Source organism: Oncorhynchus tshawytscha, linkage group LG08 (genome assembly GCF_018296145.1).
Source record: "Oncorhynchus tshawytscha isolate Ot180627B linkage group LG08, Otsh_v2.0, whole genome shotgun sequence".
In the NCBI taxonomy this organism is placed as follows: domain Eukaryota; kingdom Metazoa; phylum Chordata; class Actinopteri; order Salmoniformes; family Salmonidae; genus Oncorhynchus; species Oncorhynchus tshawytscha.
The window spans coordinates 82061755-82075538 of record NC_056436.1 but is presented as its reverse complement, the minus strand read 5'-3'; the positions used below and the strand labels follow the sequence as shown (position 1 = coordinate 82075538).

Sequence of the window (13784 nt, the reverse complement as noted above, 5' to 3'; positions counted from 1 at the left end):
GTATTTTTGGTCGATTTCTCAGCCAAGCAGGATGAACAAACGGCACGTTTTTCGCCTACAAAATATTATTTTTGGAAAAAGGAACATTTGCTATCTAACTGGGAGTCTCCTGAGTGAAAGCATCTGAAGTTCTTCAAAGGTAAATGATTTAATTTGTTTGCTTTTCTTATTTTTGTGAAAATGTTGCCTACTGCTAGCAGAGCCTAGCATAGCATTATGCCATGATAAACTTACACAAATGCTTGTCTAGCGTTGGCTGTAACGCATATTTTGAAAATCTGAGATGACAGTGTTGTTAACAAAAGGCTAAGCTTGTGTTTGAATATATTTATTTCATTTCATTTGTGATTTTTGCGTATTTATGTCTGCTGCGTTATGCTAATGCGTTTGAGGCTATGATTACGCTCCCGGATACGGGTTTCATTTTTCGTCGCAAGAGGTTATTAACCTGTTGCGTGAGCCATCCCGATCCGGGATCGTGAATACAGCCTCAAGCTCATTACCATAACGCAACGTTAACTATTCATGAAAATCGCAAATGAAATGAAATTAATATGCTAGCTCTCAAGCTTAGCCTTTCGATAACAACACTGTCATCTCAGATTTTCAAAATATGCTTCTCAACCATAGGAAAACAATCATTTGTGTAACAGTAGCTAGCTAGCGTAGCATTTAGCGTTAGCATTAGCATTAGCATTAGCAGGCAACATTCTCACAAAAACCAGAAAATCATTCAAATAAAATCATTACCTTTGAAGAACTTCAGATGTTTTCAATGAGACTCTCAGTTAGATAGCAAATGCTCCGTTTTTCCTGAAAGATGATTTGTTTAGGAGAAACTGCTCCGTTTGGTGCGTCACGTTTGGCTACCAAAAAAAACGAAAATTCAGTCTTCAAAACGCCAAACTTTTTTCCAAATTAACTCCATAATATCGACTGAAACATGGCAAACGTTGTTTAGAACCAATCCTCAAGGTGTTTTTCCACATATCTCTTGGATGATATATCGTTTGTGGAAGTGTGCTTTCCCTCTGAATCCCAGGAGAAAATGGCTGCGGCTGAAGATTACGCACCAATTTACACAAAGGCCACCGGGCGGACCCGTGGTAAATGTAGTCTCTTATGGCCAATCTTCCAATGATATGCCTACAAATACGTCACAATGCTGCAGACACCTTGGAGAAACGATAGGAAGGACAGGCTCATTCCCGGCGCATTCACAGTCATATAAGGAGACAATAGAAAACAGAGCTTCAAAATTCTGCCCATTTCCTGGTTAAAGTATCATCTTGGTTTCGCCTGTAGCATGAGTTCTGTGGCAGTCACAGATAATATCTTTGCAGTTTTGGAAACCTTAGAGTGTTTTCTTTCCAAAGCTGCCAATTATATGCATAGTCGAGCATCGTTTCGTGACAAAATATTGCGCTTAAAACGGGCACATTTTTTTATCCATAAATTAAAAGAGCGCCCCCTATATCCAAGAAGTTAAGAACAAATTCTTTGGCTTGTGTGACATTTGCATTATATACGCCCAACTGGTCCAAACACCCTTCTTTCATTTTTGCATACTAATTTGAGTGTCCCGGATATATATATACTATGTTACGTCTAGTTCTTGAGACCAGGCTGGTATACGTTGTTTGACTCTGGGTAACAGCTTCAATAGCTAACCACAATGTCTACAATTACCTTCAACTCCCATTTTAACACACACACACACACACACACACACAGAGGCTAGTATTTCAATGGTGTTTTTAGAGAGAGGCTAGTATTTCAATGGTTTCATGTTTTTAGAGAGAGGCTAGTATTTCAATGGTGTTTTTAGAGAGAGGTTAGTATTTCAATGGTGTTTTTAGAGAGAGGCTAGTATTTCAATGGTGTTTTTAGAGAGAGACTAGTATTTCAATGGTTTCATGTTTTTAGAGAGAGGCTAGTATTTCAATGGTGTCTTGTTTTTTAGAAAGAGGGTAGTGCCTGAGAGCCTGATGGAGACTGACAGGCCTGGGGAGTGATTGACACCTGGGTGGATGTGATGACTTACTACACAGCGGATCTAAACACAGGGTTGTCAGTGAGGGGATGTTGCTGACTAACAACACCCTCAACAGGCGTGTGTGCTTGTGTGCGTTTTGGGAGTGATATAATTATGATTACTATAATTGCATTGCTGTGAATGTAGCAATATAATTTGGTAATTAGGGGAAAGTTCAGGCCCATGTCAAAGTCATTTTTATGGAGTTCAATTACCCACCAAAATGAGTGTGTTGTGTTCCAACTCAATGACCCAAAACATACCCTATTCCCTTTATAGAGCACTACTGTTGACCAGGACCCATAGGGTAGTGCACTACTGTAGACCAGGGTACAGAACATTGAGCCTCTGAGACTTTTCAACCCTCAGTCACCCATCTCAATCAGTGGTCACCAATCTAGTCGATCACCAAACATTTCTGTAGAAACGCCAACAACAAAGGCTTGCGCTCCTTTTTTGAAATTCAGAAGCCCTGCGTACCGAGTAGTCAAAGTGTTCCCGTGTCAAACCATTTAATTTGTCTTTAAAGACAAACTCCACCTACCAGTCCGCCTACCAGACGGAGAGAAGACAAACTCCGCCTACCAGTCCGCCTACTAGACGGAGAGAAGACAAACTCCGCATACCAGATGGAGAGAAGACAAACTCCGCCTACCAGATGGAGAGGAGACAAACTCCGCCTACCAGACGAAGAAGAGACAAACTCCGCCTACCAGACGGAGAGAAGACAAACTCCGCCTAGCAGACGGAGAGAAGACAAACTCCGCCTACCAGACGGAGAGAAGACAAACTCCGCCTACCGGATGGAGAGAAGACAAACTCCGCCTACCAGACAGATAGAGAGATCTGTGACTAAATCGAGTGTGCCTACTGTGCTGGCCAATGGTATAGACTTGTTTACGTGCTGATGTGCGTTTTGTTGCCAACCTTACTTTTCTACCTGACAACTACGGTTTTTACTTTTTAATTACCGTTTATATTTTTAGTTTTTCCTTCACTTAACTTTTTCTCCTTCAACTTTTCACTCCGGACGTTTTATCTGGACGTGGTTCGTCAGGACCTCCAACAGTCGAAGCTAAGTAGTAACATTAACATGATGACTTCAAATTGCAGTCGTTGTACTCATAATATACAGGAGAACGATCGCCTTATGGCGAGGATAGCTGTGCTGCAAGCCCAGCTTCAGACGCAAGCGTTAGGCAAGGGTAATTTCAGTGTAGGAAAGGATGAAACAGCATCTGTGCCACCAGTGAGTACAGATAGTAACGTTAGTACAAATCCCCTTGCACGGTCCCCGCAGCCGGACAACTTTCTCATGGCTTCTGGAGGGAAATACTGTAGGAATGTTCAACTGGTGTAGCTCATTCAGCCGACAGAAACTTTCAACCGGAGTCAGAGGCCGAGCCTTCTCTGGTCTCTACTCCTCCCGTTACGGGGTCTGAGACGCCGAAGCTTCCCACCATTACCTCTGACAAATTGAAAACCCTAGTCACTGGCGACTCCATTACCCGCAGTATTAGACTTAAAACGAATCATCCAGTGATCATACACTGTTTACCAGGGGGCAGGGCTACCGGCGTTAAGGCTAATCTGAAGATGGTGCTGGCTAAAGCTAAAACTGGCGAGTGTAGAGTGTATAGGGATATTGTTATCCACGTCGGCACCAATGATGTTAGGATGAAACAGTCAGAGGTCACCAAGCGCAACATAGCATCAGCGTGTAAATCAGCTAGAAAGATGTTTCGGCATTGAGTAATTGTCTCTGGCCCCCTCCCAGTTAGGGGGAGTGATGAGCTCTACAGCAGTCTCACAACTCAATCGCTGGTTGTAAACTGTTTTCTGCCCCTCCCAAAAGATAGAATTTATAGATAATTGGCCCTCTTTCTGGGACTCACCCACAAACAGGACCAAGCTTGGCCTGTGGAGGAGTGACGGACTCCATCCTAGCTGGAGGGGTGCTCTCATCTAACCTACCAACATAGACAGGGCTCTAACTCCTCTAGCTCCACAATGAAACAGGGTGCAGGCCAGGCAGCAGGCTGTTAGCCAGCCTGCCAGTTTAGTGGAGTCTGCCACTAGCACAGTCAGTGTAAGTCAGCTCAGCTATCCCCATTGAGACCGTGTCTGTGCCTCGACCTAGGTTGGGCAAAACTAAACATGGCGGTGTTCGCCTTAAAAATCTCACTAGAATAAAGACCTCCTCCATTCCTGTCATTATTGAAAGAGATCGTGATACCTCACATCTCAAAATAGGGCTAATTAATGTTAGATCCCTCACTTCAAAGGCAGTTATAGTCAATTAACTAATCACTGATTATAATCTTGATGTGATTGGCCTGACTGAAACATGGCTTAAGCCTGATGAATTTACTGTGTTAAATGAAGCCTCACCTCCTGGTTACACTAGTGACCATATCCCCTGCGCATCCCGCAAAGGCAGAGGTGTTGCTAACATTTACGATAGCAAATATCAATTTACAAAAAAAACAGACGTTTTCATCTTTTGAGCTTCTAGTCATGAAATCTGTGCAGCCTACTCAATCACTTTCCATAGCTACTGTTTACAGGCCTCCTGGGCCATATACCCAAAGATCCCTTGATGCCCTTGCAGACTCCCTCTGCCTACCCAAGGACGTCAGAGGACAAAAATTAGTTAACCACCTAACTGAGGAACTCAATTTAACCTTGCGCAATACCCTAGATGCAGTTGCACCCCTAAAAACTAAAAACAATTGTCATAAGAAACTAGCTCCCTGATATACAGAAAATACACAAGCTCTGAAAGCAAGCTTCCAGAAAATTGGAACGGAAATGGTGCCACACCAAACTGGAAGTCTTCCGACTAGCTTGGAAAGACAGTACCGTGCAGTACCGAAGAGCCCTCACCGCTGCTCGATCATCCTATTTTTCCAACTTAATTGAGGATACTGTCGCAAAGCTAATTAAAAAGCAGCATTCCCCAAGAGAGGATGGCTTTCACTTCAGCAGTAATAAATTCATGAACTTCTTTGAGGAAAAGATCATGATCATTAGAAAGCAAATTACGGACTCCTCTTTAAATCTGCGTATTCCTCCAAGCTCAGTTGTCCTGAGTCTGCACAACTCTGCCAGGACCTAGGATCAAGGGAGACACTCAAGTGGTTTAGTACTATATCTCTTGACACAATGATGAAAATAATCATGGCCTCTAAACCTCCAAGCTGCATACTGGACCCTATTCCAACTAAACTACTGAAAGAGCTGATTCCTGTGCTTGGCTCTCCTATGTTAAACATAATAAACGGCTCTCTATCCACCGGATGTGTACCAAACTCACTAAAAGTGGCAGTAATAAAGCCTCTCTTGAAAAAGCCAGAAAATATAAAAAACTATCGGCCTATATCGAATCTTCCATTCCTCTCTAAAATTTTAGAAAAAGCTGTTTCGCAGCAACTCACTGCCTTCCTGAAGACAAACCATGTATACGAAATGCTTCAGTCTGGTTTTAGACCCCATCATAGCACTGAGACTGCACTTGTGAAGGTGGTAAATGACCTTTTAATGGCGTCAGACCGATGCTCTGCATCTGTCCTCGTGCTCCTAGACCTTAGTGCTGATTTTGATATCATCGATCACCACATTCTTTTGGAGAGATTGGAAACCCAAATTGGTCTACACGGACAAGTTGTGGCCTGGTTTAGATCTTATCTGTCGGAAAGACATCAGTTTGTCTCTGTGGATGGTTTGTCCTCTGACAAATCAACTGTAAATTTCGGTGTTCCTCAAGGTTCCGTTTTAGAACCACTATTGTTTTCACTATATATTTTACCTCTTGGGGATGTCAATCGAAAACATAATGTTAACTTTCACTGCTATTCGGATGACACACAGCTGTACATTTCAATGAAACATGGTGAAGCCCTAAAATTGCCCTTGCTAGAAGCCTGTGTTTCAGACATAAGGAAGTGGATGGCTGCAAACTTTCTACTTTTAAACTCGGACAAAACAAATGTTTGTTCTAGGTCCCAAGAAACAAATAGATCTTCTGTTGAATCTGACAATCTTGATGGTTGTACAGTCGTCTCAAATAAAATTGTGAAGGACCTCGGCGTTACTCTGGACCCCGATCTCTCTTTTGACGAACATATCAAGGCTGTTTCAAGGACAGCTTTTTTCCATCTACGTAACATTGCAAAAATCTGAAACTTTCTGTCCAAAAATGATGCAGAAAAATAATCCATGCTTTTGTTAGTTCTAGGTTAGACTACTGCAATGCTCTACTTTCCGGCTACCCAGATAAAGCACTAAATAAACTTCAGTTAGTTCTAAATACAGCTGCTAGAATCCTGACTAGAACCAAAAATGTGTTCATATTACTCCAGTGCTAGCCTCCCTACATTGGCTTCCTGTTAAGGCAAGGGCTGATTTCAAGGTTTTACTGCTAACCTACAAAGCATTACATGGGCTTGCTCCTACCTATCTTTCCGATTTGGTCCTGCCGTACATACCTACACGTACGCTACGGTCACAAGACGCAGGCCTCCTAATTGTCCCTAGAAATTCTAAGAAAACAGCTGGAGGCAGGGCTTTCTCCTATAGAGCTCAATTTTTATGGAATGGTCTGCCTACCCATGTGAGAGACGCAGACTCGGTCTCAACTTTTAAGTCTTTACTGAAGACTCATCTCTTCAGTAGGTCATATGATTGAGTGTAGTCTGGCCCAGGAGTGTGAAGGTTTACGGAAAGGCTCTGGAGTAAACAACCACCCTTGCTGTCTCTGCATGGCCAGCTCCCCTCTCTCCACTGGGATTCTCTAACCTCTAACCCTATTACAGGGGCTGAGTCACTGGCTTACTGGTGCTCTTCCATGCCATCCCTAGGAGGGGTGCGTCACCTGAATGGGTTGAGTCGCTGACGTGGTCTTCCTGTCTGGGTTGGCGCCCCCCCTTGGGTTGTGCCGTGGCGGAGATCTTTGTGGGCTATACTCGGCCTTGTCTCAGGATGGTACGTTGGTGGTTGAAGATATCCCTCTAGTGGTGTGGGGGCTGGGCTTTGGCAAAGTGGGTGGGGTTATATCCTGCCTGTTTGGCCCTGTCCGGGGGTATCATCGGATGGGGCCACAGTGTCTCCTGACCCCTCCTGTTTCAGCCTCCAGTATTTATGCTGCATTAGTTTATGTGTCGGGGGGCTAGGGTCAGTCTGTTATATCTGGAGTATTTCTCCTGTCTTATCCTGTGTCCTGTGTGAATTAATGTATAAAGTATGCTCTCTCTAATTCTATCTTTCTCTCTCTCGGAGGACCAGAGCCCTATGACCATGCCTCAGGACTACCTGGTATGATGACTCCTTGCTGTCCCCAGTCCACCTGGCCATGCTGCTGCTCCAGTTTCAACTGTTCTGCCTGCGGCTATGGAAACCTGACCTGTTCACCGGACGTGCTACCTGTCCCAGACCTGCTGTTTTCAACTCTCTAGAGATAGCAGGAGCGGTAGAGATACTCTCAATGATTGGCTATGAAAAGCCAACTGACATTTACTCCTGAGGTGCTGACTTGTTGCACCCTCGACAACTACTGTGATTATTATTATTTGACCATGCTGGTCATTTATGAATATTTGAACATCTTGGCCATGTTCTGTTATAATCTCCACCCGGCACAGCCAGAAGAGGACTGGCCACCCCTCATAGCCTGGTTCCTCTCTAGGTTTCTTCCTAGGTGTTGGCCTTTCTAGGGAGTTTTTCCTAGACACCGTGCTTCTACACATGCATTGCTTTCTGTTTGGGGTTTTAGGCTGGGTTTCTGTAGAGCACTTTGATATATCAGCTGATGTAAGAAGGGCTAAATAAATAAATGTAATTTGATATCTCAAATCACAGTGGCTACAGTTTCCACATCCACGACCACAGCAATATTTCATACTAGCCTACAGTACCTGAGATTCATAACTTTTAAAACCTTGACCAGAGAGAGAGAGAGACTGTCAAAGAATACAGCGAAGAGCTGCTGTTTTGATGAGTGAGTTCACGTCTACGTTTTTATTTATTAAGCACTGTCAACACTGTTTTTATTCAACACTATTACAAAACAGAAATCCTGCTTTTCCCTACTTCCCCTGGTGCTGCAATGAATGTGTAGCCAAGTGTATCGATAGCTCTGCGTTGTTGTTGTTATTAGCAGCTCGTCGAGTCTAACAATACAGGGAAATATTTAACTTTCTCTGGTCATATGATCAACATGATTGTGTGCATGAGGCTGATGCGGTACGACTCGAGTTTCACCTTCAGATGAAAGACGATGTCCCCTCTCTCTAGTCAGTCTCACCGGAGGAAAGGAAGGAGAGAGTAGTCAGGGACAGTGAGAGGCGGACCCTCTGTTGTTCTCTCCCTCCCTTCGCTGAGACTAATGCTGTGTTCAAACAACTGGGAACTCGGGAACTAGGAAATCTCCGACTTCAGTGCGTTCAAGACTAGAGTGATAAGTGACCGTGACGCTGTGTCTCCGAGTAGGCTTAATGTGGGGAAAAAAACATCTGGTCTTCACAAAGGGAAATTGTTTTGTAAAATGATACATGTTTTGAAGGAGAAGGGAGTTTTATTCTACCAATATGATAATGCATTGTTGAACATTACGTTGGTAACCAGGGAAGTTATTGTGACATCATCAAATTGTGTCTCCTTGTGGTCACTGCTGGCGTTGCATGTATATGTGGGGAGTGAGAACCTTGGGACAATGTTACAGACGTCAATTCAAAAGCATCAGCGCATTACACATACAAGTATTACAATAATTACTGACAAAGTATAATTATTAATATAAGATCATATTTTATTCATGGTGTCTTTACAGTGTTGAAAACAAAATGGGAAAACAACATGACTTAAAATCTCTCACAGAGAAACAACTTACAAAACATGGGGTTCATGACACCTCACATTGATACAAAAATAATACACTTAAAAAAATACATTCATGTGAACTCATTGGACTAGCACATACATACACAGCACATATAAACACATTGGGAAATCATGATAACCCCTCGGGTTGCACTATTCTGGTCATTTGTCCAAAATTCCCTGGTTTTCCAGAAATCCTGTTTGGATGATTCTCGAATTTCCTGCTTATTCCAACCGGGATTCTGGAACCCTTACAACAGACTGAAAAGGAACTGTGACCAACCACAGTCTCCATACCTATGAGCTGTCATTCTGTACATACAAACTGAAAATGCTTGATTTTTTTCTTCTCCAAACCCATGCGCACTAACGACTATAACAAAGTGATAGATATCCTTTCCGCACAAAAATACTTAATTGGTCACCAATTACACAACACAAGCACACAATCAGGCCTAATGCATGCTTCCAATGTTGCACTCAGGCTTTTGAGGGCTCACATTACCGAGCGATAATGCTATCCCGATTTTTTTCTCTCTTTTCTTATAGAAATGTGTTAACAAATTGTTACAGTAATGTTGGTTTTGTACCTGGGTGTAGAAGCACAGGATGTGTTGTTTTTCTGGGTAACCAACAGTCACGTTGCGTTACAGTATCAACCCTTTTCACCTCCAACCTGTTATTTCTGTTGGTCTAAAATGACAACAGTAGAATATGTTAAACCTTTAAATGTTCTATGACTGACCAGTAGAATATGTTAAACCTTTAAATGTTCTATGACTGACCAGTAGAATATGTTAAACCTTTAAATGTTCTATGACTGACCAGTAGAATATGTTAAACCTTTAAATGTTCTATGACTGACCAGTAGAATATGTTAAACCTTTAAATGTTCTATGACTGACCAGTAGAATATGTTAAACCTTTAAATGTTCTATGACTGACCAGTAGAATATGTTAAACCTTTAAATGTTCTATGACTGACCAGTAGAATGTTAAACCTTTAAATGTTCTATGACTGACCAGTAGAATGTTAAACCTTTAAATGTTCTATGACTGACCAGTAGAATGTTAAACCTTTAAATGTTCTATGACTGACCAGTAGAATGTTAAACCTTTAAATGTTCTATGACTGACCAGTAGAATGTTAAACCTTTAAATGTTCTATGACTGACCAGTAGAATGTTAAACCTTTAAATGGTCTATATGTAAAAACAATTCATGTGGAATAATGCATTCTGTTCTGCACAAAGTCCCAAACAACACACTTGTATTATAACAGGCCTGCATGTTCTGTACAAAAACAGTATAATAGCTGCATAGACATTCTGTACTGTTGGGCTATAGACAGATTAGATACCATATTGATGTGTGGGGCTATATACAGTCAGATTAGATACCATATTTATGTGTTGGGCTATATACAGTCAGATTAGATACCATATTTATGTGTTGGGCTATATACAGTCAGATTAGATACCACATTTATGTGTTGGGCTATAGACAGTCAGATTAGATACCATATTTATGTGTTGGGCTATAGACAATCAGATTAGATACAACATTCTGTACTGTTGGGCTATAGACAGATTAGATACCACATTTATGTGTTGGGCTATATACAGTCAGATTAGATACAACATTCTGTACTGTTGGGCTATAGACAGTCAGATTAGATACCACATTTATGTGTGGGGCTATAGACAGTCAGATTAGATACCACATTTATGTGTGGGGCTATATACAGTCAGATTAGATACCATATTTATGTGTTGGGCTATAGACAGTCAGATTAGATACAACATTCTGTACTGTTGGGCTATATACAGTCAGATTAGATACCACATTTATGTGTTGGGCTATATACAGTCAGATTAGATACAACATTCTGTACTGTTGGGCTATATACAGTCAGATTAGATACCACATTTATGTGTTGGGCTATATACAGTCAGATTAGATACAACATTCTGTACTGTTGGGCTATATACAGTCAGATTAGATACCACATTTATGTGTTGGGCTATAGACAGTCAGATTAGATACAACATTCTGTACTGTTGGGCTATATACAGTCAGATTAGATACCACATTTATGTGTTGGGCTATATACAGTCAGATTAGATACAACATTCTGTACTGTTGGGCTATATACAGTCAGATTAGATACCACATGCATGTGTTGGGCTATATACAGTCAGATTAGATACCACATGTATGTGTTGGGCTATATACAGTCAGATTAGATACAACATTCTGTACTGTTGGGCTATATACAGTCAGATTAGATACCACATGTATGTGTTGGGCTATATACAGTCAGATTAGATACCACATGTATGTGTTGGGCTATATACAGTCAGATTAGATACCACATTATGTGTTGGGCTATATACAGTCAGATTAGATACAACATTCTGTACTGTTGGGCTATATACAGTCAGATTAGATACCACATTTATGTGTTGGGCTATATACAGTCAGATTAGATACCACATGTATGTGTTGGGCTATATACAGTCAGATTAGATACCACATTTATGTGTTGGGCTATATACAGTCAGATTAGATACCACATGTATGTGTTGGGCTATATACAGTCAGATTAGATACCACATTTATGTGTTGGGCTATATACAGTCAGATTAGATACCACATTTATGTGTTGGGCTATATACAGTCAGATTAGATACCACATGTATGTGTTGGGCTATATACAGTCAGATTAGATACCACATTTATGTGTTGGGCTATATACAGTCAGATTAGATACCACATTTATGTGTTGGGCTATATACAGTCAGATTAGATACCACATTTATGTGTTCGGACTCAAAATACTGTTTACAACCAAATACCACCAACCGTTACAATTCCGAGAAATGTTTTTTGAGATCAAAGTCAGAAAACTTCCACACTATAGACTATTTACACAATTGGCAATATCAACAATTAAAGTTATATTGAAAAGACAACCTGTTTTACAACAAACACGTGTAATATTTGTGAATATTTATTATCTACTTATTCATAAAATGTATTATTAAAATGTATTATGTATTATTTTGTCACATATGCCCTCCGTCCCAAACGTAGTGCACTACTTTGGTCCAGGGTCCATAGGTATAGGGGGCTATTTGACATGTACTCCCATATCACTGAATGGTGAGGTCACAAATAGGAACTGTATTACTCTATGTGACATCTTTATGGTTATTATGGGTTGTTATTATTGTATTAAATGGAGCTATTATCTGCATGAAATGTAGGCATATTCATTCTTATAGGAATAGTTTTTTATGTAAATCCACTCTCTTTAATATGGTCAGTGTTGCGTGACCTTGTTGTTACATAGTTGTCTAGGCATATTCATACTTCTTGGAATCGGTTTCACCCAAAGCCAGTCTCTCTCCCCCTCGGATGGAGAGGGGTCCAGATGAGTGAGTTTGATATTGCTGCAGCATTTAGTACAGAATATCTATCTTTGTGTTGCGTGGCCTTGTTGCCATAGTTTCAGATAAACATCCTGTAATACTGTTGAACCCTGTGGAACAAAAGGTGAGTGACTCTCATTTACTCTACTGAATGTCAAGCCCACTTAGATGCCAATCAATCACATTTTATGGAAACATTCTAAGAATTGACTGTATAGAATAGTAGAATGTAGAATGTTCAAGAATCAACTCTTTCGTTGAAACGTTGCAGTCTCTCCCTGAAAGAGACCTCTGATAGGGAGCACTGTATCTTTAACTCTAGAATAGAACACTTTGAAAACATTCTAGAACATGACCTCCTCACAGCTTCCATAGTCGCTCTCCACCATGTCAGACCCGTTGTAGCAGCGAGAGTTCCGTCCTGCATGCCTAGCCTGTTGTGTTGCAGGGGGAGGAGGAGGAGCGTTACACTCCGCGTAGGACGGCATGGCAACGCTGAGGCGCATGCTGAGGCGCCGGTAGCCTGACGACACATTGTCCATGCTTTGTGCATGTTGCGTCGGATAGTAACTGATGGCAGTGTACTCGTTGGGGCACTGGGAGCTGGGTAAGGGAAGACCGTCAGGCCCCAGGAAGTCATCCAGGTTCTGGTTACTATAACAGGGGGGTAAGGGAGCGCGGCGGTCAGAGCGCTCCAGGGGAAACGGGAATCCGCCGAAGCGAGAGTTTCTACGTGAGTCTATTGATGCGGTCACAGAGCCGTAGGTGTCCTCCACAATGTCGAACTGGGGAAACTCCTGGACCTGGGGGTACTCTTGGACCGCAGGGTTGGGTCGACCGTAGTAGTCAGGATCAGCAGGGTAGACTGAAAGGCAGGGAGAAGAGAGAGAACACTCATTATCATTCACTATAGTCCTTCGGTATTATCGCCTTTCAGAGGATCTTCATACCAATTTTCAAAGTGTCCTTGTCGGTTATAAAACTCCTTAAACTCATTATAGGTAAGGTATTATAACTTCTGAATGATGAAAAGCCTATTAAAATTCAACACCTAGACACTTATGCTCTGCAGGAAATGCCTGCCTGACCAGGCTATTGCTCAACGCCACATGTTCTGTATGTATCAAAACTGATAGTGGATTACATGGATGTATGGATGAGTAACCTCCATTGTTTTGATCTAAAGGACAAAGTGAGAAGGAGTATAACATGAATAATGCTTTGTTATGTCCACATCTCCAGATCATTCACCTTCAGACACTTGTCCTTTTGGGTGTCTCATTGGTCATCTCAATGAAATGCTGTCACTTATTGTTGGATAAAGTGAAGACAGGCCCGGCAAGTTGAGTAAGCTACTACCACAGTTATTACCACAGTTATCAATAAAGACTCAAATTAAAAACTCAGACAGTTAGCTTAAAGTATCCACTTCAATTTCC

General features: G+C 41.6%; 1 protein-coding gene across 3 annotated transcripts in view; it reads right to left on the bottom strand.

Moving 5' to 3' along the window:
• Nucleotides 1-8816: 8816 nt before the first annotated feature.
• The window catches only part of fat2 (FAT atypical cadherin 2), a 77984-nt gene continuing 73016 nt past the window's right edge, over nt 8817-13784 (bottom strand). The window contains exons 28-29 of one of the 3 annotated variants that reach the window (XR_006083946.1): nt 9675-13210; nt 8817-9634 (exon numbers count right to left, since the gene is read on the bottom strand). Coding sequence is in view for 1 of the 3 variants with exons in the window: in XM_042326071.1 (XP_042182005.1) it covers nt 12690-13210 (521 nt within the window). In the remaining 2 variants the exon portion in view is untranslated. Of the gene's footprint in view, nt 13211-13784 lie in introns of all 3 variants that reach the window. The other 2 variants (XR_006083945.1, XM_042326071.1) reach the window with 2 other exon arrangements.